Here is a 22,323-nt window from a genome sequence, read left to right as displayed (position 1 = left end):
CTTCGCAAATATAGTCGGGGATTATTATTATTGATGAATCTAACGTTCTTAACTGTATTTCCTAAGAGCAGGTGCAAGTTTTTTTTTGGATCAAATAATTATAACAAATTAGTTTTTTTGGTCAATGGTAGATAAGTTCTATTTTTAATAGAAAATCAAAGTAGATGAGAATCTTATATACCAAATATTGATATGTTTGTTATAAATCAATTGATGGATGTCCATAATCGGCTCGGTCCATAACCGGTCCATACACTTAGAGAGAGAGACGGCCCAACTCTAGAGAGAGAAGAGAGAGGTGGCCGCATACCTTAGAGGAGAGAGAGAGAGAGAGGCGGCCATAAGCTTTAGAGAAAAGAAAACTCTATTTCATTTTCCTTGTAATTGTTATCTTTCTATTATTATGTATTAGTAGTTTTCCTAATCCTTGTTGGTTTAGGTTTTTGGATACTTTCCTTTTCTATGACTTGTAATTCTTATATAAAGGAACCCATATTATGATTAATAAAAACATAGAAACATTCAGCTCTAAATTTATTGTTTTACAACACGATATCAACACGAGTCTCTAAACTCACTGAGCAAATCAAAAAACTCTTAAACCTAAAACCTAGCCGGCGACCTTGAACCCTAACCCGACGAACCCTAATATGTTCTTGCAAGCGTTCCAGCTCGTGTTCATCCGATCAGCCTCAGCCCTAAGGTGTTTATGATACTAGACGAACACAGCCTCAGCTCCATCCATTCTCAGCTTGCATCCCGGACAGCTACAGCTCACGGTCCCCGATCAGCCAGCTCGCGACCCGGCAGCTCGCGTCCGTTCGAGGTTCTCTTGGTGGTCCGGTTTCTACAATCTGCAAACAAAAGGTAACCCTAATTCTAAGAACATGAGAATTGAATTTGGATTGTTTGTAAAGATTGAAACCCTAAAAACTAATCTCTAAAGATAAAACCCTAGGATAATAGATCAAACCCTAAAAGAGTAAATCGGAGCTCGAATAAGTCTGATCCCCTAAACCAAAATCGAGATTGATCCATTGATCAATTAAAATCATAACCTTAAAGGTCTTGAATCTCAAATCAAAACCCTTTGATCAAAGATCAAAGTTTCGAAATCCCTAAAACCCTAAATTGGAAATCGGTTTTAATTTTGATTTGAAACTTAATTTTTTGTTTGATCACCTAGAAAATATTGATTAGGATTGTTTAAACCTGAATCTAAATTGCTTGATTTGGTTAAAACCCTAATGATCTAGTTTTTATCACTTTGAAATAGATTGTGGCCGTGTGGCCTTAATACATTCTAGGTTAAATTGTTCTAGATCATCATCCGTGGCCGTGTGGCCTTGTTGCATCCATATCCGAACCTGATCACTACTGATTGATTGCAATTGAACTTAGATCTAATTCTAGGGATGATGTTGAATTGAACTAAATAGCCGTGTGGCTTGTTCTACTACTTGGCTGATTGGTTTGTTTGTTTGTTTTGACTGAATCATGAACTGATAGAAACCACCCGTTTAGGATTGATTACATATTGCATGAGAGTTAGGTTGCTAGATTATTTGATTCTGAAACTCTAAATCCTAGCCGCATATTACCAGCCTTGAAATAGGTAAAACCCTAATTAATATGCAACTGAATGATAAGATTGAATGCATCCAAATTGATTATCCTTGTTTGCTTGTGGCCGTGTGATTTTTCTATGAACCATACCGAACGGCCGTGTGCCCTAACCATTCCGATGCATTGTTCATACTCGCGGCCTTGTGCCCTTGATAGATCACATTGTTTGCATCATGTGATTGAAAGCTATGTGGCTTAATGCATCATAGCTTGGTCGTGTGGCCTAGAGAGACACCATATATGAACGTGTGACCTTGCTTGCATATCTCATGAACCGATCTCTAGGATCATTGTATCACATTACATGGCCGTGTGGCCTAAGCATCACATATAGACCTAGCATTCTCGACTTGTTTCGCACCATGATCGAGTAGTAAAGTGTTTTGGTCGAGAGACTTATATGCACTGATTATTTTGAATTGGTTGCATCCTAAATCATGAATTGATTGATAATATGGTTTCATATGCCGAGATTTGAGCCTTTGGATTATGCCATTCTAAATCCCTCTGGAGAAAATTATCTAGAATAGGCAATGAACACTTCAGTTGTCCTGAAATCAAGAGGACTCGGAAGGAGTATCATTCAGAGTAATTATGCAACTGAAAGTGAAAAGTATAGGGCCATAACAATTATGCACCATCATCTCACTGAGGATCTAAGAAATCAGTACCTAAATATTGAGAATCCTCGTGGCCTTTGGACAAAATTAAAATCTAGATATACAATGGTGTTATTACCAAAGGTCAGGCATGAATGGATGAGTCTCAGATTCCAGGACTTTGAGTCTGTGGATGAATATCATTTTACTTTGTCCAAAATCGTTTACAAACTGAGACTATGTGGTGAAGTGGTAACAGAGGAGGATTTACTGGAAAAGACCTTCCTCACAACCGATCCAAGGGATATATTGTTACAACATATCCATAGAGAAAAAGGTTTCACCACCTATAATGATCTTCTCTCATGCCTATTACTAACTGAGCAGAGTAATCAGTTGCTAAAAAGAAATAGTGAGATGAGATATCCTGAAGCAAATAAGACTGATAGGGATCAGGATGAATCCAAGGCAGCCGTGTCCAATGTAACTGATGGTGTGGCCGGCATGTCTATTGACTAAAGAAAGATCTCCATATGCTAATTGTGTTTTAAGTCTTTGATTTGTGTTTTGCTTTAAACCTAATTGTCATTCACGATTTTATATATAATAATAGAATTGATTTGAGTTCATTACTATTATATCTTGCCTGATCTTACTTGATAATGTGAATGATTGATAAAGAAATCGCCTACAAGGCATTATGGTATGGTATAGTAGCCTAGTAAGTAATCTATGGCTAAGGCATTGCCTAAAGGGCATTATATACACCCAAGAATATATGACCCATTGAGTTAATATGGTTTCCAAATAGAAACAATGGGCAAAAGGAAACAAGTTCCTTCAGATTTAAGAAAGAAAGAAAACGCCTAAGACCCTTTAAGAAAGTGGTCAAGACTATACCTATGTAATCTACTGATCAAAACTATGCTACAGATCAGTATGATAAGAGGCAAGAGCTGTGGTGGTCATACTGATATATCCCACGAAAATTATACACTTTATGGCAAGACCAGATTAGCCATCCTAGTCTAAACTTGATGCAAAGATTGATACTGAGAAGGCACAAAGAGTTATCCCATAAGATCTCACGTTGTGAAACATGTACACAAAGGGAAACTCATTAGGCTTTATTGTCCTAAGCATCACGAAATTATAGTATGTTCATGAGGGGGAGAAAGGATAAACCCGTTATACATGATCAATACTACAAATTCGTGAACCATGGTCTATGACCATGATATAAACGGCTTGGCCGTGCAGTCCATTACCTATAAGGATCGGACATCCATCCTAAAGCTTAGGGACATCATGGATTTACATGTATATAAAGTGAAAATATATCAGGCCATATAAGTGAGCATAGATATTCTCATCTCAGATTGAATATGGGTCATAAACCAGACATACACCATCTTAAGAGACTTTGAATAAACCACCACAGACATAGGTGCCGTCTAAAATGGAACCTCAGAAGAGGATTGGAATATATGTTGGATAAGAGTATGACTTTCTCCCATGACTTCTAAGAGACCTTGAGCCAAATATGGGTGATCAGAAAGTGGCCAGGTACACGGATTGTATGATCAATGAATCCGACTATCCAACATTAAAAAGAGAAAGCTATAAGCTGGTAAAGAGTAAAGAATGATAAGAAACAAAATGATATCAACCATCATTGTCTTGGCAAAGATCCTCAGATCAGAATTATAGACGTCCAAAGAAAGAAAAGATTATACATAGCTAGCTAATCAAGATGCCAGACACTGACCCGAAAAGAAAAGAAAAGAATGACTAAGTCATAACCAGCTTAGCACCAAACGAAATCAGATGTCCTAGAAAGAGACACAGTCAAGTTGCTATATAGTCTATACAAGATAGACCAAAGTGTTCCATAAGATAAGGAACCTCGGAAAGAGAAAGGTGCATAGAATACAAATCCAAGGTCATAAGGAAACCAGACCAGACATTGAGAAAAGGCTGCACAGCTAAACATCTAAGGTACCAAACCATGTAGTTTGGGACGCCAAGCTACTAGGTAACAAAGGTCCTGGATAATGAAATCTCAAATCGATTAGATCATGTATGGAACACAATGGAACCATATATAAGTGTCGACACATAAAGATATATTTGTACATAAGAGAGTAGCACTTGAACATAAAGATATAAACGAGGATCAGAACCCATGAAAGAGTACTCATAAAGAATAAAGATTATATTGAAAAGATAAACGTGGGGTTTAAAGTATCTATAGAGAAAGATAGCGTATTGGCCACATACATATATACAGAAACGCCATCTGATATAAACCGGTGAAATAGATGGGTCTTGTGAGGGAAAAGAAACCGTGAGATATGGTACGTGATCACGAGGTCTAAAGGTGTTCATGTTTCTTACTAACAACATTCGATCATAGCTTGTTACACAAGGATACTCACAGAGACCATGGAACATATTATAAGGAGATAAACTCCTATGTGGTGGATGCTGCTGCTACACAATTTCGAAATTGTCAAAGGTCTGGTCATAAGGAAGAAATTAGATTGACATATAAAGATGTAGTAAGCAACATATGGATCACTGGATAAAGGAAAACATTGTTCCTAAGCTGTTCATGGACTGAAACAAAGCAGCTGCATATAGTATATAATACTTGTAAAGGAGTTCTATAAGAACGATCAAGTTCAGTCCATATGTAAACTAATAAAGAAATTCGAATTCCTTGTGTTTATACTAAACCAACCTAAAGAGAGGTTAAAAGGTTTATACGGATCTGTGACACTAGCATGAACCGACTAGATTGTAGTACGGGCTAGTGGAAAAGAAAGATCAGCCCAAAGAAAGGTAATTCGGATTGCCTCAGCTTGCTACCTCGGATAGCATGTTCTCCGGATAGACCAATCCAACATCAGATCCCTTAGATAAGGATCCGGCATAGCAGAACAGTCTGATGCTGCTGTGAGGCTGACAGGAGACATTTAATATATCCTTCTCGATCGGATACCAATAGGTTGCAGTCCATAAGAATGTGTGATCGAAGTCCATGACCTAATATATATTCATTGTGTGATATGATCCACAGCAACAGGGGTCATGAGACGACATCAATATAAGGATATGACTGCAATGAAAAACGAATATGGCATTGCCTAAGGCAATAGAGATCGATGACCACATGTGAGATTCATGAGTGTATTTGGCCACAGTGCCATAGTTAGATAAGATTGTAAAATTCATTACAACAATGATCATTGATCAAGTCATGATCTTGGACACTCATGAGACAAGTTATGATCATCGATCAGATTAGTGCATAGTCGATAGCCAAAGAGAGTATCCGTGAGGATGTTTTTGGTCGAGGACCATAGTCCTACATGTCTGACCAAAGTATTGAGTGGTCGACATCAACCATGTACACACGATATCAGAAGACATGAAAAAAGACCGGAAAGATCAAAATGGTCCAATTACGGTTCAGTAATAAACTTGGCCGATTTGATTACTCCCTTCCTGCACGTCCAGGAAAGATCACGCATCAGATGCGTAGACTAAAGAACCTACACTGAGGTTCACATCAGGGGGAGCAGTACGTGTTTTACTCTTTTTTCTTCATCATGGTTTTGTCCCACTGGGTTTTCCTGATAAGGTTTTAATGAGGCAACATTAAGCGTATTACAATCCCTGAATGGTTATGGCATCCAAGGGAGAGTTATAAATCAATTGATGGATATCCATAACCGGCCTGGTCCATAACCGGTCCATACACTTAGAGAGAGAGACGGCCCAACCCTAGAGAGAGGAGAGATAGGCAGCCGCACGGCCCAACCCTAGAGAGAGGAGAGAGAGGCAGCCGCATGCCTTAGAAGAGAGAGAGAGGCGGCCACAAGCTTTAGAGAAAAAGAAACCCTATTTCTTTTTCCTTGTAATTGTTATATTTCCATTATTATGTATTAGTAGTTTTCATAATCCTTGTTGGTTTAGGTTTTTGGATACTTTCCTTTTCTATGACTTGTAATTAGAGGTGTTCGATCCGGATATCGGTTCGGTTTAGGTTCGGTTTTTTTCGGTTTTCGGTATTTCGGTTAGTAAAATATAACTACCATTCTAAATCCATATTTACTTCGGTTCGTTTCGGCTTATATACCGTCGGTTTTCGGTTTATTCGGTTTTATACCAAAAAACATAATTATTTAGTTTAAGATCATATTATATGAATTTTATTAAAAATATATTACATGTTCAAATTAATGAACAAAAAAGTAAAAATGCTTCTACCATCAAATAAAATAATCAAATCTATAAATAAAATCAAAGCTTCAAATTTTGAAAATAAGAAAATGAAACAAAACAGAAACATGAAAGAAAAGTTTTTCCACTCTTCTATATTTAGTGTTCATTAAAGTCATGCTTTTTCAATCGAACACGAAACTCTGTTTGTTTACAGATAAGAAAAAAGTTGTGAAAATTTTTCATTAATTATTGTCTATCAAATTTATAATCTTCATATTAATTTAGTGAAGACTAAAATAAGGCTAAAAGATCAAAAGAAGACTTAGAAAATAAGATGTCTGAATTGCGATGTATTGTTATTTAATTATAGTTTAAGTGTTTTAAAAATTAAGGTTCTTTATTACTATACAATTATGGTAATAGTTATTAACACAAATTTAACTTATATGTAACAAATAGATTTTCATGTATTGTTATAAAATAGATACATATTTACATATTTCTACTTTTAATCGGTTTTGTTCGGTTTATTCGGTTTAATCGGTTATATACCAAACCATATCCAAATCCAACGGTTTTTATAAAATTATATCCATTTGGTTTATATGGTATATACCAAAACCAAACCATATTGTCTATTTCGGTTTTATCATATTGAACAGCTCTACTTGTAATCCTTATATAAAGAAACCCATATTATGATTAATAAAAACATAGAAACAATCATCTCTAAATCTATTGTTTTACAACAATGTTAATATTATAAATAAGAAGATATACTATTAGACTTTATTTTTTGTAACTAAATAGAAAGAAACTGGTAGAAATAAGTAAATATAAAAAACGAAAAGGAAAGATATTATTTGTGTGTGTTGCCGTGGTTGAAAGGTCATCTAGTTGAGTCGGTCTTCATGAAACGAAGGGTGGTAGAAATTGCCGCGTGTCTAATTATTTTAAATGCTAATTTTAATTTGAATAGATTTTCTCAAATTGATATTTAACATTTTCTTAACAACCTCGGCTTTATATAAAGAAAGATCTTCTTGCGACGAATCTAATAAATCGAAATCATCCCTAGGAAACCCTAAGTCGCTAGCTCTTACGTCTCTCTCTCTCTCTCGTTCAAGGTATATTCTTCAACTAAAGCTTTTGATTTCAATTTGCTCTTTGATTTTTCGTCTCGTCTTCTGTTTTGGTAAAGAGTATCGAATCCTTGGATAATCGATTTGGGGTTTCTTTGTTATCAGTTGTGAATCGTCTGGAGAAAACGACGGTTGATCTTTCTTTATTCGCTGTAGTTTTTGATTGTACGATTCTAGTCTTGATTGATTGATTGATTAATTCGTGTTTTCTTGTGTGCAGATGCAAATTTTCGTGAAAACTCTCACCGGCAAGACCATTACTCTCGAGGTTGAGAGCTCTGACACGATCGACAATGTCAAGGCGAAGATTCAGGACAAGGAAGGGATCCCACCAGACCAGCAGAGACTCATCTTCGCTGGGAAACAGCTCGAGGATGGACGCACGCTCGCTGACTACAACATCCAAAAGGAGTCTACGCTCCATCTCGTGCTTCGTCTCCGCGGTGGTATGCAGATTTTTGTCAAGACCCTCACCGGCAAAACCATCACTTTGGAGGTTGAGAGCTCAGACACAATAGACAATGTCAAGGCGAAGATTCAGGACAAGGAAGGGATCCCACCAGACCAGCAGAGACTCATCTTCGCTGGGAAACAGCTCGAGGATGGTCGCACTCTTGCGGACTACAACATCCAAAAGGAGTCTACGCTCCATCTTGTGCTTCGTCTTCGTGGTGGAAGCTTCTGAGCTTGTTGATCTGTGTGTGTGGTCAAAAAGTGGTGTTCTTTGAGCTTTTATTAATGCACTTTGGGAGGTGATCTCTGTTTGCTTCTGCAAAAATGGATCGTCTGTGTCAATGTTTGTTTCATTTTATGTTTTTTTCTTTATTTTCTTTTCGTTGTGAACCTTTCGGTTGGGCTCGTAATGTCCCTTTATGTTTGAAGGTTAAATAATAATCCTAAGTGCATTATCAACTCTGAGCTTCGATCATATAATCAAAAGAAGGAAACATTACTAGTGAGAATTTTGAAAGCTTTTGGAGTATAAACGTATAATAACAGATGGATGGTTCAGGTCCAAGAGAAGGAGGAGGAGGAGGAGGAGGAGTTATGAAGCCTGTGATTCTGGAAGTTGGTGTTGCTCTTGTTATCAGCAACTGGTTTGATTTTGGCCAGGTTCGTGTCTCGGAAAGAAGATAACGAGGTAACTTCTTCTGCATAAAACCATGTTGCGTTTCGAACGTTATTGTAACATGAAAGATCTAAGAAGTCTTGCTTATGGAGCATAAAACCATGTTGAGTCTTGAGAAATCTCAGTTAGGTTTCCTCCGTAGAGAACTTTTGGCAATGCAGGAAGAACACAGCCAAGATTTGGTGATTGTGTTTCTCAAACTGGTTTCTTGAGGGGCAAGCAAGGAAGCTTATGAGAAGAGGGATGCAATTATACCGTGTTCAAATCTAATGATTCTATTATGTTGATTGGCCTTTTTTTTTGCTTTTGTGAAGATGGTGAGTGAAGAAGATTATAGAAGGGTGTTAGAAGAGTGTGTGGATTTGAAGAAGGATGTTGCTAATGGAGTGAAGGAAGTGATTAACCTGAGATGGACCTGAGATGGAGCAATGCTTGTTTGAGGCACAAGGTGATGATGACAAATGAAACCAATTATGAGGAAGTAGCATTTTCTCCAAATAAAAACTTGCAAGAGTAGTAGCTGATCATGAGCATCATGAAGAGACTAACCATAATGATGATGATCATCATCATGAAACTTCAAGGAAGAAGAGGCTGATGAAGAAGCTAAAGAGATGGGTTAAAGGAAACGAGAAGTGAAGATCAACAAAGTTAGAGGAAAGATGTTTCGGAAGGCACTCTTTGACGGTGGAGCCTGAGGAAGAACAGATGTTTCACCCAAGAAGATCTTGTTCTAGCGTGTAAATGAAACAGTCTCTCTTGCAATAGCTTTCAATGTCATGAAAATTGATTTATGCAATGGAACTGACATAAAAAGCCTATATTAAACAGAGAATAAAATAAACCACTAAAAGCCACAAGTAGAGCTATCTACAATTAAAAAGACACTACTTAACTACAACAGAGAGAGAGAGATGTGTGAATGGCCAAAAGAATCAGGCATGCCCTACTCTAAAACAAAACCACAAAAAAAAACTTGAAACTATAAATTTTACGTTAAGGTAAAGAAAGTACAAAGAAGTAGAGCCAATAAGACGCTGGAGAAAAATTTCAAAAGCATGTCCTTTCTTGAGATCATCAAGCATGGTTGCCCTGAGTTTACTATATCCTTTCCTGAAGTTACCGATACATTCACAGACATTGAACCTGTTCAAACAAATCAAGTTTATGAAGTTTAGATGAAGATAACAGATGACTTTAGTAAAGTTTTTTTTTTTTTACTTACAATCATACTCGGCCCATCCAATCCGTTGCCGAGCAAGATCATACACAAAGACTTTATCTTTAAGGACAAGATCTGCAAAAACAAAACAGGATTGGTATATAAACAAACACACTGTTGGGAAATAATGAATTCTATAAAGTTCAATGCCTGACCTCCTAAAATATTCTGTTCTTCAAGAGCTTGGGAAAATCCAATGCACCACATCGACGCACCATCCTGACAGATATAAGAGACTAAGTTAATAGATTACACATATTGAAGCAGAAAGGTTTCAGTGCTACTAGTAGAAGAGCTTACATAGAAACCATAATGAAATAAGTAATCCTGAGGTCTCAACATCATTGATGCACCACCAGCAAAATTGAGACTAACCGGAGGAAACATGTTATTTATGCTGCAACAACACACCCCAAAAAACCAAGAGAAATCTCTATTAACTTTGACCTATAAAAGAAAAGGATTTGAACATTGCAAAGGCATACCTAGTGGAGACCAAATAGCACTGCTCTCCATTAGACATGATCGGTGTTACCAACTGCGACACGCTGCTTGATATCTGCAGATGATACAAGTACAACAACGACATCATTGATTTGAAAGAAAGATTCTCATAATCACCAGATAAGTCACAAAACTTACAGCACTGAGAAAGGGATCATAAGCCTCTTTCACCAGATACGTCAAAGTGGTTCCCGTGTCAACAATAGTACCACGTGTGTTCGAAGTCTCAAACGCCACCGCATCTATGGGAAGCATCTCTCCGTTAACGCTAATGCTCAGGAGATTTAAGTTATAGTGAGACCTGTAGATGAAAACACACATTCTTATCAGCTTCTGACAGCATAATACAATGAAGTGGTTAGTGAGAGCTTACTGTGATGGGACAAGAGGACTGTAAACCATCCCTGGGACCAATATCTCGCCAAGGACAAAGACACCACCTCCACTACCATCCCCCTTCAAGCAATGAGAAAACACAGGAGGCGTAATCCCTCGTGAAGATAGCTGAGAGACAACAGACAACTTCCCCCTGCCAAAACCAAAGATCCCATCCACCGCTTTGTCTGACTTCGTCAAGTCGCCAGACTGGTAGGTACTACATCTGTTTGAGAAACATGTTACAAACCTTAACACTCTGATTCAAACACTTTGATAAGAAGAAAAAAAAAAGATCCCTCACCCGAAGACAATGGGAGCAGATGAGTTTGCAACCAAAGACACTCCCAAAACAGCGTCAAAATAGAACGTGTCACTCATGTAGTAACCGGAAGTCCCACTTCCATCGCCGTAACGAAACGAGTAGCCACACTGGTTATTATTCTCGGAGCACTGAGCAGCTGTTGTCTGAAAAGCTGAAGAACAAATGGGATCCGAACAAGTGAGGGAGGAGGCAGTCAAGGAGCCAGGAGCGTCAAAGAAATGAAGCTCAATCTGTTAAAAAAAAACACAAAGACAAAGAATAAGCCTTTTGATCATCCACACAAGTAAGTGTAGAACCAACTAACTTACTCCAAGTCCACTGGAGCGAGGGCAGTTAGAGCAAGAGCCACAAGTAACCCACAAGATGTCGCTTCCAGTATCAATCTGAACGTTGAACTCTGTAGGAGGAGAACCCAGTTTCACCTTTGTGAAATAAAGCCTAACCAATAAAACATTATTTATATATCACATAAAAATCCATTTAATAGAGAGACTGCAAAATGTTTGACATTTACATAGTCGCCTTCGAGCTGCAACACACAAAGAAGAAAACGATTCTTTCTTTAAATCAAATCATGAACGAACCAAAGAAAGTGGACTGCTTTCTAAAAAAGGAAACTCCTTTAGTGATTACCCGACGAGGAAAGGATCGGAGGAGCCTTGGACTGGGAAGTTCACGACGCCGCCGATTGAGCTCTGGCGACCGCCTCTGTTTAGTAAGATTCGCGCGTGGCGGACACTGTCGCGCGCCCTGAGCTCGCTCAGCTCTGCTGGCTCGTCTAAGGGGAAAGCCCTTTGTAAAGGTAGAATCTTGAGAGGCGAGGCGAAGGCAGTGATCGCCGCCGCGAAGGCCACCGCAACTGCTAACAACATCAGCGTTAAGGAGTGAAAGATAGGCATTCAAGTAGCTCGTTGGGGTTCTGGTTGTGTTCTCGATACGAGACAAAAGTTAGAAAGAGCGACACAATTGCTCGATTCTTCGCATCGAGACTCTCGAGTCGAGGGGGAGACAAGAAAACAAGAAAGAACTGTCAGAGAGAGAAAAAGAAAGTAAGAAAGAGAGAGAGACGTTCTTTAAAAATGTTTTAGCGGAGATTGTTGAGGGACATAAAAGAGAAATATATATAAATCCGAAATTATCGGTTTAGTTTCGGTTTGGTTTGGTTTTTTGTTCGGTTTTGGATCTTGTTTAACTATTTTTATAAATTAACGATTGGTAGATTGGGTAGGGTACATAACTAAGTAACTTTCGTATTTCCTTTCTCTTTTACATACTTTTACCAGTCTTCAGAAATTTAGAAGAAAGTGATTAGAGCAGAGAAACCGGGAAACAAGTTTAAATTAACGGATGTTGGTAAAAGAGCATGTGATTCGGACCAACTAAGATTCTTTGTCTCTTCCAGTACTATTTCTTCTTTCTTTTATAACAAGATAAAAACTTTCTTATACGCCAATCTTGGACAATCTTTTGACCATGAGGAAGTATAAAGATTGTTCCCAAAAAAAAAATTAGAAGTAAAAAGACATTTGATCTGAGCAAGGGTTAGGTTCACTGAGTCTTACTAAATTAGTCATAAGAAGCTTCTACACGACATGGTCCATTAGTAATGAACCATTTTTCTTTCGTTAGATGGTTTAATATTCTATTTTAAATCATGTTTCTAAACAATCGTTTGTGTAACAAATTGGAGCAATGAATAAACAAATAAAGAGTAAATGATAGTAATTCACAACAACACAAAATGAATATAGTTAAAACTTTAATATTAAAAATTGACTTGCAGGTGAGTCTCGCGTCTTTAGTCTTTGATTCAAAATGGCACGTCAACGAACCATACCGGTCAACTCACAAAATTGGACACATGCTACGCCAAAATGCATTTGCTTTTCTTCCTTTCTTTGTAACGTAAAACTTTAGTAATATACTGAAAAGAATTACTGTATGTTCGTATACTGCAAGCTCTTGTAAGTTTCATAATACATCATATAATCTTCAATGTTTCACACCCCATGTATATAACGAAAAGATTCAAACATTACAAGGTTCAGATTCAGAGATCATAATAGCAATGATTCTGTAATCCAATACTATTGTTTCTTCAGATAAGTCTCAGTAGTGAGCTATCTTTAAATGTGTTTCTGTTTTACTTTACACAACGGCTTTAAGGAAACAAACCAAAAGCTCCTTTGTGTTTCAAGTTCTTCAACCCACGGATGAAGTTTTTGCAGCGAGATGGATTAAAGCGCGACGATGATACTGGCTTCTCAGCTTCTTGTATTTCTGCACAAACGCTGCTGTATCAATCTCCTTCTCCATATACTTCTGTTGCAGCTCCTCTGATTCTTCATCTCCCTTCTTCATTGCATCTACCATTAACCAAAGCAGAATAGTGTTTAGAAAGCAATGTGCATAGTTTTGTTACACATATCGAGGGAAGGGAACCTAATGTTTTACCTTGAAGTCTATGAAGAAGAGAGGCAGGAGAGTAGAATTTGAGGATCTCTTCTCTTTGATTCTCAAGCTCATTGAGCTTCTCTTGAGCAGTTGCAAGCTCACTTGTACGGATTATTCTGCACTGTTATACACAAAAAAATCACAGACGGTGAGAAAAGTTTCATATACTTAAAATAACTCAAAACAAAACTGTGAATAAATATACACACTTGGTTTCTGAGCTCCACTATCTGTGGCTCCTTCTCCAAGTTTTCTCCTGTTATATATTAGCATGAATGTTTTAGGTTTCTTTATAAAACATGAATCTAAGTTGCTAAGAAAATAACAGTTATACGAGAACTCACTAGCTAGATGTAATGTTTCTTTGCGAAGCTCTTCTCTGATCTGGTGAACATTAAGAATGAAAAACACGTAAACAATGAAGATGCTACAATTCTTAAGATAGAATGATGATGATGATGGTTTGAGAGACTTACGTTGTTTTGAATAGTGACCTGCTCAAGCGAGTTCAAGAACTGCTGGTACGCATTCTTGTCAGTCAAAAGCTTCCCGAGCTCATCCACACTAGAGTCCAAATTTTAAAGAAGACAAGATATGAGAGTGGTAAAGAGAAAGATCAAGTCCAGAAATCGATTCCTTTCATATATGTAATATCACAGAGAGCTTCAGCAAGAAAACTATCAGAACAAGTAATAATCTATGGTTTGGTCTGAAATGATCCCAAGTATATAAAAGAAGTAACCAGGAAGAGTAGCTACTAACCTTTTGTCTTTCAAAAGAGCAATAATGCCGGCAGCTTCACCTGGCGAAACATGTGATGGGATCTGCCCTCCTGATGATTGAGGCCTGGATGAGCTAGGAGAGGTGACAAGAGACGGAGAGTACCAAGGTGATTGTGGAGATGGTTCTGAAGAAGAAGAAGGACGAGACTCCCCCCCAAGTTGCTGCTCCTTTGATCCCCTGGGTGGGGTTTATCACAAAGAAAACATACTCAAACACTATCTAAAAAGTGTTCAACATACATCATCTTATGGGATATACAAACATTGCAGAAAAACTAAACACGAAATGAGGTTCTATTTTAAAACATTACAACCAATACTTGTCTTATCAGAAATGCATCAAATCAATGAGAATATATTCTATTTCATTATGTTAAGGTCTCAAATCTACTAAGGAAGATTGTGTATATATATATACAAAAATTGATAAACAAAGTCAGTGACTTTAGGGAATCCAAGTAAGCAAAGATCAACACTAATCGCTATTAGCAGCAGTAAGTAACTAAACCCAAAAAAAGCAAACTTCTTTAACCACCAAATTAGATACAAACATAATCATGAAAAATAACAAAATCAGATCATGGAGCTTGATGGTTTTTACCAGAAATTGAACATGGTGGTGATTCCTCGGTCACACCAAAGGTTCCTCGATTTCGAAAGATCGCAATCAGATGATCCCCGATCGAAACAAAATCGATCAGATGAAGGATCGAGGCGGAATCGTAATTCTCTTTTTTCTTTAACGAGAGGAATACTTCTTCTCTTTCGTTCCTCGTTTTGTTTCATGGTTTTTCATTAATTCACAAATATATGGGCCTTTATTATTGGGCCGTTAGTGATTTTCTGCCAAATTCTTTGATGGTCATTACTATTAACACGCAAATGAATACGTAAAACCATGAATTTGAGATTTGTTTTGAATTATGTTGTATTTGTTCTTTGTGATAATCTCATAACACTAAAACACTTATATAAAGGTGTGCTACCAAATGATGAGGTTCAAAGGAGCATCCATGCTGCTTAAACTCGCACCAAATCATTAACCAGAAAACTTTAGCACCAAAACTGATTATTTATACTAATAGTAGTTGCACCAAGTAAATGAATATAACAAGAAGAGTTTTTTTTTTTTAACATTGGTCAAATTATCGATTACTTCATCGTATAATATCTATTTTATTATATATATTATCAATTACTTACAATCTATACGAACATGATGAACAATTTCACGATTCCACGATGTAGCTCTCCTCGTAACAAAAAGAGTATTAAATTTTTAGATTATACATATGTGATCTTAATTAAGCAATGATTTAATGATTTGAGCCACAAGCTTAATTTCTTTTATATATGTTTGAGAACTCAAATCATCTTATTCATATGTTGTGATTTTGATTTTCTTACCTTGAAGCTAATATTGTAAGCTGTGAAGTTAGCTGCCAACACATCAAAAGAGAAGCTATAGGCAGTGCCTCCTGCAGATTTTGATGTGTCATTCCATTCAATGGATGTGTTTTGATATCCTCTTCCTTGCATTACAATGTTTGTCTTGTTCTCATTAACTGTAACTTTTTCCCTGCTTACTTAACATTTAGCCAAACATTACTAAAACTATTTGATATTACACAAGAAAAGTATATAGCTGTGTTTGGAAACAACTTCATAGCTCATGACATCAACTTTGTGGTAAGGAAATTATGATAAAAATTTCAGATTTACTTTCATGCACATCTTTTTTATCCGGTGAAGAATGATGCGCCAGGACCAGAACACTGCGTCCAAGGAGCACAAGCTGTTGCTCTGAGGCTTGAAGGAGACCAAGCAGCATTTTATGGTTGCGGCTTTTACAGTGTACATGACACGCTCCTTGACAGCGCTGGAAGACACTTCTTCAAAGGATGTTTCATCCATGATGCAATAGACTTTATTTACAGTGCTGAAAGATCTATCTACCATGTAATAAAGAAAAACATGCTTGTCCACTAAAATTTGCATATGAATATGAGATCACAATGTGATAGTGAAACATGATTGTACAATCAGGTCAAGGAGACTACTTCGGGGATAAGCAGAATTATTACAACTGAGGGAAAGAATTCAAAATCTCAGCCAACAGGATTCTCGTTTGTGAACTTCAGCATTTCTAGAACCAGGAAGATTTGGCTTGGGCGAGCCTGGAGATCTTATGCAACTGTTGTATTCTCGAATACTTACATGTCAGAAGTCATCTCTCCAGTGGGCTGTTCGTTTCACCATCCAAATGAACCATCTGAACAGAAATGAGAGTTTTGTTCGTTTAGGCTCAAAGTTTTTGTAAGGGTAGAGACAAGACTTGTTCAAAGTTAATTTTATATCTAATATTTTTTCGTTCAGTTTTATGATCATGTACCCTATGTTTATTCAAATTCTATACTATACTTATAAGTATTGTAAAACAAAGTAAAGAAAATGAGTTATGGTCTTCATCATGATTGTAGAATCTAGAGCAGTTATTAAAGATTGTTTGGACCGACAAATTCTCAGTCTCCAAATTTGGATAATAAGAGTGAGTTGAATTTCTACTTTATCTTTGAACTTGATCGGTATAAATTTTAGAAAAGCATTAACAAATTTAATCAATCAATTATTTTATTAATACGAAAAGCATGAAATTGGTTGTTAACATCATCCAATTAACATTTTTGTTTTGCTATTTCATCTAGGAAAGTGTTTGATACTTCATTCCCATGTTGGTTACTTATAGATAAGACAAAATGAAAAAAAGTAAGTTGAATAAAAGAAAAAAATATTCAGGAAAATGAGAAAAATAAGCAAAATATGAGCAAAAATAAGCAAACAAATTGTGAAATCAAAAGTTTAAGACTTAGAACCAAAACTAATAATTTACTAATAATAATTATACCAAATAAGTGAATACAGCTGGAAGAGTATTAAATTTCTAAACTATACACATGGTCTTAGTTAAGCAGTGACTACATGATTTGTGACACATAAGTTATTTCTTTTACTTATGTAGATTGGTAAAATTCTCTCAGAGATGAACTACTCTTTTAAAAATATTAAAGTATATAGATATAGAATGAGGAAGATAATTAAACACATGAAATCTATTGTATATAGGAATATGGTCTTGTTTGGAAACTAGACATGAATGTGACTTCTTATAGAAATAATCTATATCTCAATATTTTGTGTTTGTATCTATGCATCATGATTATTCTATATGTTAGTAAAATCCGATAAGTTCATCTATGTTTTCTTCAGATGTAAGCTCGAGAGTGTGTTAGTTTGACTAAGCCACTGATCTCCATCTATGTAAGAAATGTCTGTGAATGAAGATGCTTCAGAATCGGTTAGTTGTTTCCCATATGAAACTCTTCTTTTGTAATTTGCTCCTTCTCCATAGCATTTATGCTCTCCAAAAGTCACCTTCCTGTAAAATAAAATGCATTTAGAACAGTGTACTTAAGATCTTTATATGATTTGAATTTATTTAGTCGACTTACTTTTCTCTGGTAGGATCACCCCAATCATTCCAACCTTCTGGAGTGATGATTCCAGACATGTAGGTGTTTGAGAACACTACAGTAGCATAGGCTCCCCAAGCTCGTCCAAGCCACATGTTGCCACTTCCATCTATCTTACAATTAACGAAAGAGAATCCTGTTTGTTCATCTTCTGATTGCCTTCCATGAGCTGTGATAGATCCACTGACCCCTGATGTATTCTCCCTAGCTATCGAATTAATAGTACAATCCTGTTAAAGAATTTATATTGGTTATGATCATTTTTGGAATGCTCATGTATGTATTGTATAATTTTAACCTGATAGAGTGATCTTCCGTTGCCAAATATGAAATCTATGGACCCTTGGATGAAACAATTTTTGAAGAAATGTCTTCCTCTATCATCTAGAAGAGTATCTTGAGCACCATAGAATCCACATCCATAAAAAGCACACTGGTCTCCTTCAATCTTTAGAGCTACTGCTTGTGCATCATCTTCACCAGGATCTGGTTCTGGCGCATTGTTCTTCCACCGCTCAAAAGAAATACATATTTCAGAACTCAAATTATCTTACTCATATGTTGCGATTTTTATTTTTTTACCTTGAAGCTGATATTGTAAGCTGTGAAATTAGCTGCCAACACAGCAAAAGAAAAGCTATAGGCAGTGCCTCCCGCAGATTTTGTTGTGTCATTCCACTCAATGGATGTATTTTGATATCCTCTTCCTTGCATTACAATGTTTGTCTTGTTCTCATTAACTGTAACTTTTTCCCTGCTTATTAACATTTAACCAAACATTACTAAAACTATTTGATATTGCACAACAAAAGTATATAGAGTTATTAAAAAAAGCTTGAAGTTAAAGAGACGACCTATAAACACCTGAATTAACGATAATGAGAGTTTTGGTAGGGCTTAAATCCGGTACAGAATCAATGGCACTTTGAACGTTGCTGAAGTTACCACAACCGTTTAAATCAACAGTCAACACAAGAGAAGTCTTGTACAATTGTGTAAGCTTTGACGTCCATTTCTCACAGCACTTTATTGGAACATGATGATGGTGATGATGATGATGATGATGATGATGATGATGATGGTGTCTATGTCCAAAGAATGTTGAATATATTGATAATGGTTCAAGCTGAGGATTGGTTATGATAGTTGTACCAATAGAAGAGAGAGGGGAAGGCAATGGGATTGTATAGAGAGCAAGAATGGTGAAGAAAATGGCTATCACGGTGGTTACAACCGGTTTGATGGGCATGGTTAAGATAACTGGGGACTAAGTGTAAAAAGCTGGGGAAAATGTTGGCTGGTATTTATACTGTGTGAGATAGAGTGGCGTGAGAGTAAAGTGAAGGATATGGGTTTCTTAACATTTGTTATTGCATCAACTTTCCAGTGACATTTCTGAATTAACATTTTTGTATATTTTCACACAACTAATTAAGATAGAGTACTTGAAGAAAAATCTCCAAGTTTTTCACGTAGTTTAAATAAAATTCTAGAAGATAATTTCATAAAATACATCTTCAACTTTAAAACATTCTGAAAAATATGAATTCTTAAAGCCTTTTTACATAGATGGAATAATTAAATTTAGAAAATATTCAGTGAAGTCTTGTCAAAAGTATCTAACTAATACTAAAAGGGATATATGAGGAGTAGCCAGGCTGTCCACGTAGGCAATTAAAATCATCCAATGAGGAACTGTTTTTTTGCCACGTCACACAGGTGTTGGGTTGTTTTATTTTCTTGATCCGTAAATTGTAAAATTTGGCCCAAAAGCCCAATCCAAAAGAACCCTACAGCGATAAAGTTGAGACGATGAATCTCTTATGCCTCTCCTATCTTCGTCGTTTCCACTTCTTCAACTGATCGTCGATCAATCCACACACTACTCCATTTCTGTGCAATAAATCCTGCGAAATCTCCTTTATGGCTCCCTTTCGCCTTTCTACCCCTAAGTTTCTTTATAATTCTTTTTTCCCAGATTTATTACACACAAAATTGTGTGTATTCTCTAAGGCTATGAATTCTAACAGCAAATCCACTGTTTGCGGCAATCTTATCTCGAAGAAACCAAACAGAAAGAGCGGTGTCTCCTCCGCGGAGCTGGTCAATCGTACCGGCAAAACCGGTGTCTCTCCGCCAAACGGCAAGGCCGTTGTGTTCTCCGACGTGCCGATCAAACATAGCGACGGAACCGGTCAAATGAAAAAGTACTATACTGCCACGTCAATTTATTCCTTCCGCTGCTCTCATGCATCTTGATGTTCAGGTACGACCTTTGTTGGTTAGAATCTAAAAAGCACTATATTGGTTTGTGGGTTTCAGTAAAGTTCAGAACTTTGCTTTAGATTTGTATGCAGAAGATTGAGTTTGACTTGGAGTCTAAGGGAAGAAATATTTTTCAGGAGAAGGAGATAATTTAGAGGTATATACATAAATGTTTAATGCTTGTGGCTTTTAGTTGGGAAATGCATACGTTGAGTGTTTCTTCCTGTTCTGCAGTAACTGAGATATAAGAAACTAAAGACTTAGCTTACTTCACGAGAAAAGCTATATGGCAAATCTGTACTCTTAACTTATCAACATCAACGTTTCAACTAGGTTTGTAAATTGCATCTGAGATCTTGCTAAGTCAGTCTTGATGTTAACAAGCAAAGTCCAAGTGCTATCACTATTTGTATCCATTACAGTCCTAGGATGGTATCTGACAGTATATGTTCATATATTACAATATTGCTTCACAATGCCAGTCCTGAGCTTAGGTTGTTGACTACTTTAATGTTGGTATTGGACGTGTTTCTCTGTCTCCCAGAATTCAAGCATTGGCATGGAGAAGTCAAAGCTAATTTAGCAGCAGCATGCCTGATCCCATTCTTCTGGGATTTTAACTGTGTTCTAAGGTATAACCTATGATGAAGGGGAAGACTTCATTTTGCAGAGATCCTTTGACTGGCATTGTGAAAGGGACCAACTTAGACAAGAGATGAAGGTCAGAAAAGTCTTCTAAGGAATCACTTTCCTCCAATTAAAAAATTTGGAAGAAATCGTGTACATGCTTAGGAGGTAAATATGAATATCATTAACATTGGTGACAGCAATTTTTTTTTCCAGAAAAAAATAAGCTTTTTTTCCCAGAAAAAATAGGCTTTCTGTTATGTATTCTCTATGATGTGATTCATGGGAGAAAAAGCGAATCCATGCATAGTGTGACAAAGTTATATATAGAGGCACTCAGTTAAGCCCATTCCCAGAGAGAAATTTGCAATAATTTGTAGTTTAATTGGTTAAAATGTATGGTTTCATGACGATCTTGCTCATGTTTCAGGCTCTTTCTTTGCTAATGATGCATAGTGTGGAGTTTCTGTTCATGATGACAAGTAAGTGATGAATTTCTTATTGGTTAGCCTGAGATATTCTCTTTTTGAATTGTAAACGCTCTTATTCTGTTTGGCTTGCAGGAGACCTTGAGTTATTAAGCATGTCTGGTGCTCTTGAGTAACTGAACTATCATGGAAAGACATCCTTTCCAGAAGATAATTATTCAGGTGACTAGAACCAAAATCCTATAGTAACATCTTCTTCTTACAGGCTTGAATCTCAGAGTTCTTTCATTTTGTTTAAACATGGAAGTTGATCGATCCCTCATGACTTCCTTTCCGAAATATTTGCAAAGGCACTCTCTGAGGCCATGTTACCATGCGTCAATGCATGTCAGCATGATGGTGTCAGTGTTAGTTTGAATTTAGAGAACCATGAACTTTTATTTGCAGATATGATCAACTTTAGAATCTTATACATGTTATCACTTTTATTTGTTTGCATTTGAAATCTGGATTTGTGCCAGTGTCTCATAAAGTTTTCAGACATGTCAAGAGTCAAACAAAAAGTATAATAATCTGGTGCAATTTCCAACCTTGGTCTGATTATTTTGTTATTGATTGTTTCTAGATCATCAAGAATGACAATCTCGATGAGCTAAAGGAACCGGTAATGGCACGTTCGGTCCAGTGCATCATGGGAAATGGAAAGAACCATATTGCGTTCAAGAGGATCCACAGACCAAACTAATTAGAAAGTAAGCTCATTTTTATTTTAGTAGTCAAACAGATGCCAAGAACTTGAAAAAGATATACAAAAACATGTATTTATTCCCATTCATTGTTTTGTGTCTATCTCAGAGACTACGTTACAGTAGCTGAGAGAATGTTAAAGATGATAGATATATCATTCATCTTTTATTTTCTATTGTGCTAACTAAACACACGTGGGATGATCAATCTGCCTGGAATCGTCCAAGAATTTGTTTTTTCGCTTTTACAATGAAATTTCCAAAGCAGAGATATTGGATATTATCATTGTATTCAGATTTGTAAACATGTGTTACATATACATTTCTTTGTTTCTAATA

General features: G+C 36.6%; 4 protein-coding genes and 1 long non-coding RNA gene across 10 annotated transcripts; 2 read left to right on the top strand and 3 right to left on the bottom strand.

Annotated features, from left to right (window-relative positions):
• The first annotated feature begins 7,324 nt into the window (after nt 1-7,324).
• LOC125585477 (polyubiquitin) lies at nt 7,325-8,509 on the top strand. 2 transcript variants are annotated; one of them, XM_048754596.1, is made up of 2 exons: nt 7,325-7,582; nt 7,818-8,509. In XM_048754596.1, the coding sequence occupies exon 2, from the start codon at nt 7,818-7,820 to the stop codon at nt 8,280-8,282; it is 465 nt and encodes a 154-aa protein (XP_048610553.1). In that variant the 5' UTR covers nt 7,325-7,582; the 3' UTR covers nt 8,283-8,509. The 2 variants fall into 2 exon arrangements, with proteins under 2 accessions (XP_048610553.1, XP_048610554.1); XM_048754597.1 differs by having other exon boundaries at nt 7,529-7,728.
• A 1,022-nt stretch (nt 8,510-9,531) lies between these two features.
• Nucleotides 9,532-12,238, bottom strand: LOC106403000 (aspartic proteinase 36-like). 2 transcript variants are annotated; one of them, XM_013843827.3, is made up of 11 exons: nt 11,786-12,238; nt 11,667-11,681; nt 11,461-11,590; nt 11,132-11,382; nt 10,826-11,053; nt 10,591-10,753; nt 10,434-10,507; nt 10,249-10,345; nt 10,104-10,167; nt 9,952-10,023; nt 9,532-9,872 (listed from the first exon to the last, which is right to left on the bottom strand). In XM_013843827.3, the coding sequence occupies exons 1-11, from the start codon at nt 12,049-12,051 to the stop codon at nt 9,718-9,720; spliced, it is 1,515 nt and encodes a 504-aa protein (XP_013699281.2). In that variant the 5' UTR covers nt 12,052-12,238; the 3' UTR covers nt 9,532-9,717. The 2 variants fall into 2 exon arrangements, with proteins under 2 accessions (XP_013699281.2, XP_013699282.2); XM_013843828.3 differs by lacking the exon at nt 11,667-11,681 and having other exon boundaries at nt 11,786-12,236.
• Nucleotides 12,239-13,102: 864 nt separating this feature from the next.
• On the bottom strand, nt 13,103-15,183 carry LOC106402739 (vacuolar protein-sorting-associated protein 37 homolog 2). Its single transcript, XM_013843528.3, has 7 exons — nt 14,990-15,183; nt 14,369-14,566; nt 14,083-14,170; nt 13,951-13,990; nt 13,816-13,862; nt 13,607-13,727; nt 13,103-13,518 (listed from the first exon to the last, which is right to left on the bottom strand). Exons 1-7 carry the CDS (start codon nt 15,172-15,174, stop codon nt 13,355-13,357), a joined length of 843 nt encoding a protein of 280 aa, XP_013698982.2. The 5' UTR covers nt 15,175-15,183; the 3' UTR covers nt 13,103-13,354.
• Nucleotides 15,184-17,482: 2,299 nt separating this feature from the next.
• On the bottom strand, nt 17,483-19,319 carry LOC125585476 (probable pectinesterase 15). The gene is made up of 5 exons (XM_048754595.1): nt 18,773-19,319; nt 18,501-18,672; nt 18,217-18,423; nt 17,898-18,148; nt 17,483-17,824 (listed from the first exon to the last, which is right to left on the bottom strand). Exons 1-5 carry the CDS (start codon nt 19,165-19,167, stop codon nt 17,641-17,643), a joined length of 1,209 nt encoding a protein of 402 aa, XP_048610552.1. The 5' UTR covers nt 19,168-19,319; the 3' UTR covers nt 17,483-17,640.
• A 346-nt stretch (nt 19,320-19,665) lies between these two features.
• Nucleotides 19,666-22,323, top strand: LOC106365954. Of its 4 annotated transcripts, none has more exons than XR_007322402.1 (7): nt 19,666-20,184; nt 20,264-20,340; nt 20,418-20,516; nt 20,728-20,978; nt 21,241-21,292; nt 21,374-21,460; nt 21,864-22,323. It is a non-coding gene; the product is annotated as an uncharacterized LOC106365954 (long non-coding RNA). The 4 variants fall into 4 exon arrangements; XR_007322401.1 differs by lacking the exon at nt 20,418-20,516 and having other exon boundaries at nt 19,670-20,184; nt 21,864-21,990; nt 22,094-22,323; XR_007322403.1 differs by lacking the exon at nt 20,418-20,516 and having other exon boundaries at nt 19,670-20,184; nt 20,276-20,340.

This window comes from Brassica napus, chromosome C4 (genome assembly GCF_020379485.1).
Source record: "Brassica napus cultivar Da-Ae chromosome C4, Da-Ae, whole genome shotgun sequence".
NCBI lineage: Eukaryota > Viridiplantae > Streptophyta > Magnoliopsida > Brassicales > Brassicaceae > Brassica > Brassica napus.
Note: the sequence above shows the minus strand (reverse complement) of the source record. Positions and strands in the feature narration are given on the sequence as shown.

Bases quoted from the DNA above. Each gene is read 5' to 3' on its own strand.
- LOC125585477 (XM_048754596.1), top strand. From the start codon at position 7,818: ATGCAAATTTTCGTGAAAACTCTCACCGGCAAGACCATTACTCTCGAG.
- LOC106403000 (XM_013843827.3), bottom strand. From the start codon at position 12,051: ATGCCTATCTTTCACTCCTTAACGCTGATGTTGTTAGCAGTTGCGGTG. The intron at 11,383-11,460 runs GTAAGTTAGTTG...TTTTTTTAACAG, and splicing joins CTCGCTCCAGTGGACTTGGA to ATTGAGCTTCATTTCTTTGA. The intron at 11,054-11,131 runs GTGAGGGATCTT...TTTCTCAAACAG, and splicing joins TCTGCTCCCATTGTCTTCGG to ATGTAGTACCTACCAGTCTG.
- LOC106402739 (XM_013843528.3), bottom strand. From the start codon at position 15,174: ATGAAACAAAACGAGGAACGAAAGAGAAGAAGTATTCCTCTCGTTAAA. The intron at 14,567-14,989 runs GTAAAAACCATC...AACCCCACCCAG, and splicing joins ACCACCATGTTCAATTTCTG to GGGATCAAAGGAGCAGCAAC. The intron at 13,863-13,950 runs GTGAGTTCTCGT...AATATATAACAG, and splicing joins AGAAACATTACATCTAGCTA to GAGAAAACTTGGAGAAGGAG.
- LOC125585476 (XM_048754595.1), bottom strand. From the start codon at position 19,167: ATGCCCATCAAACCGGTTGTAACCACCGTGATAGCCATTTTCTTCACC. The intron at 18,673-18,772 runs GTCGTCTCTTTA...GTTAATAAGCAG, and splicing joins GTTAATTCAGGTGTTTATAG to GGAAAAAGTTACAGTTAATG. The intron at 18,424-18,500 runs GTAAAAAAATAA...GAGCGGTGGAAG, and splicing joins CTTACAATATCAGCTTCAAG to AACAATGCGCCAGAACCAGA.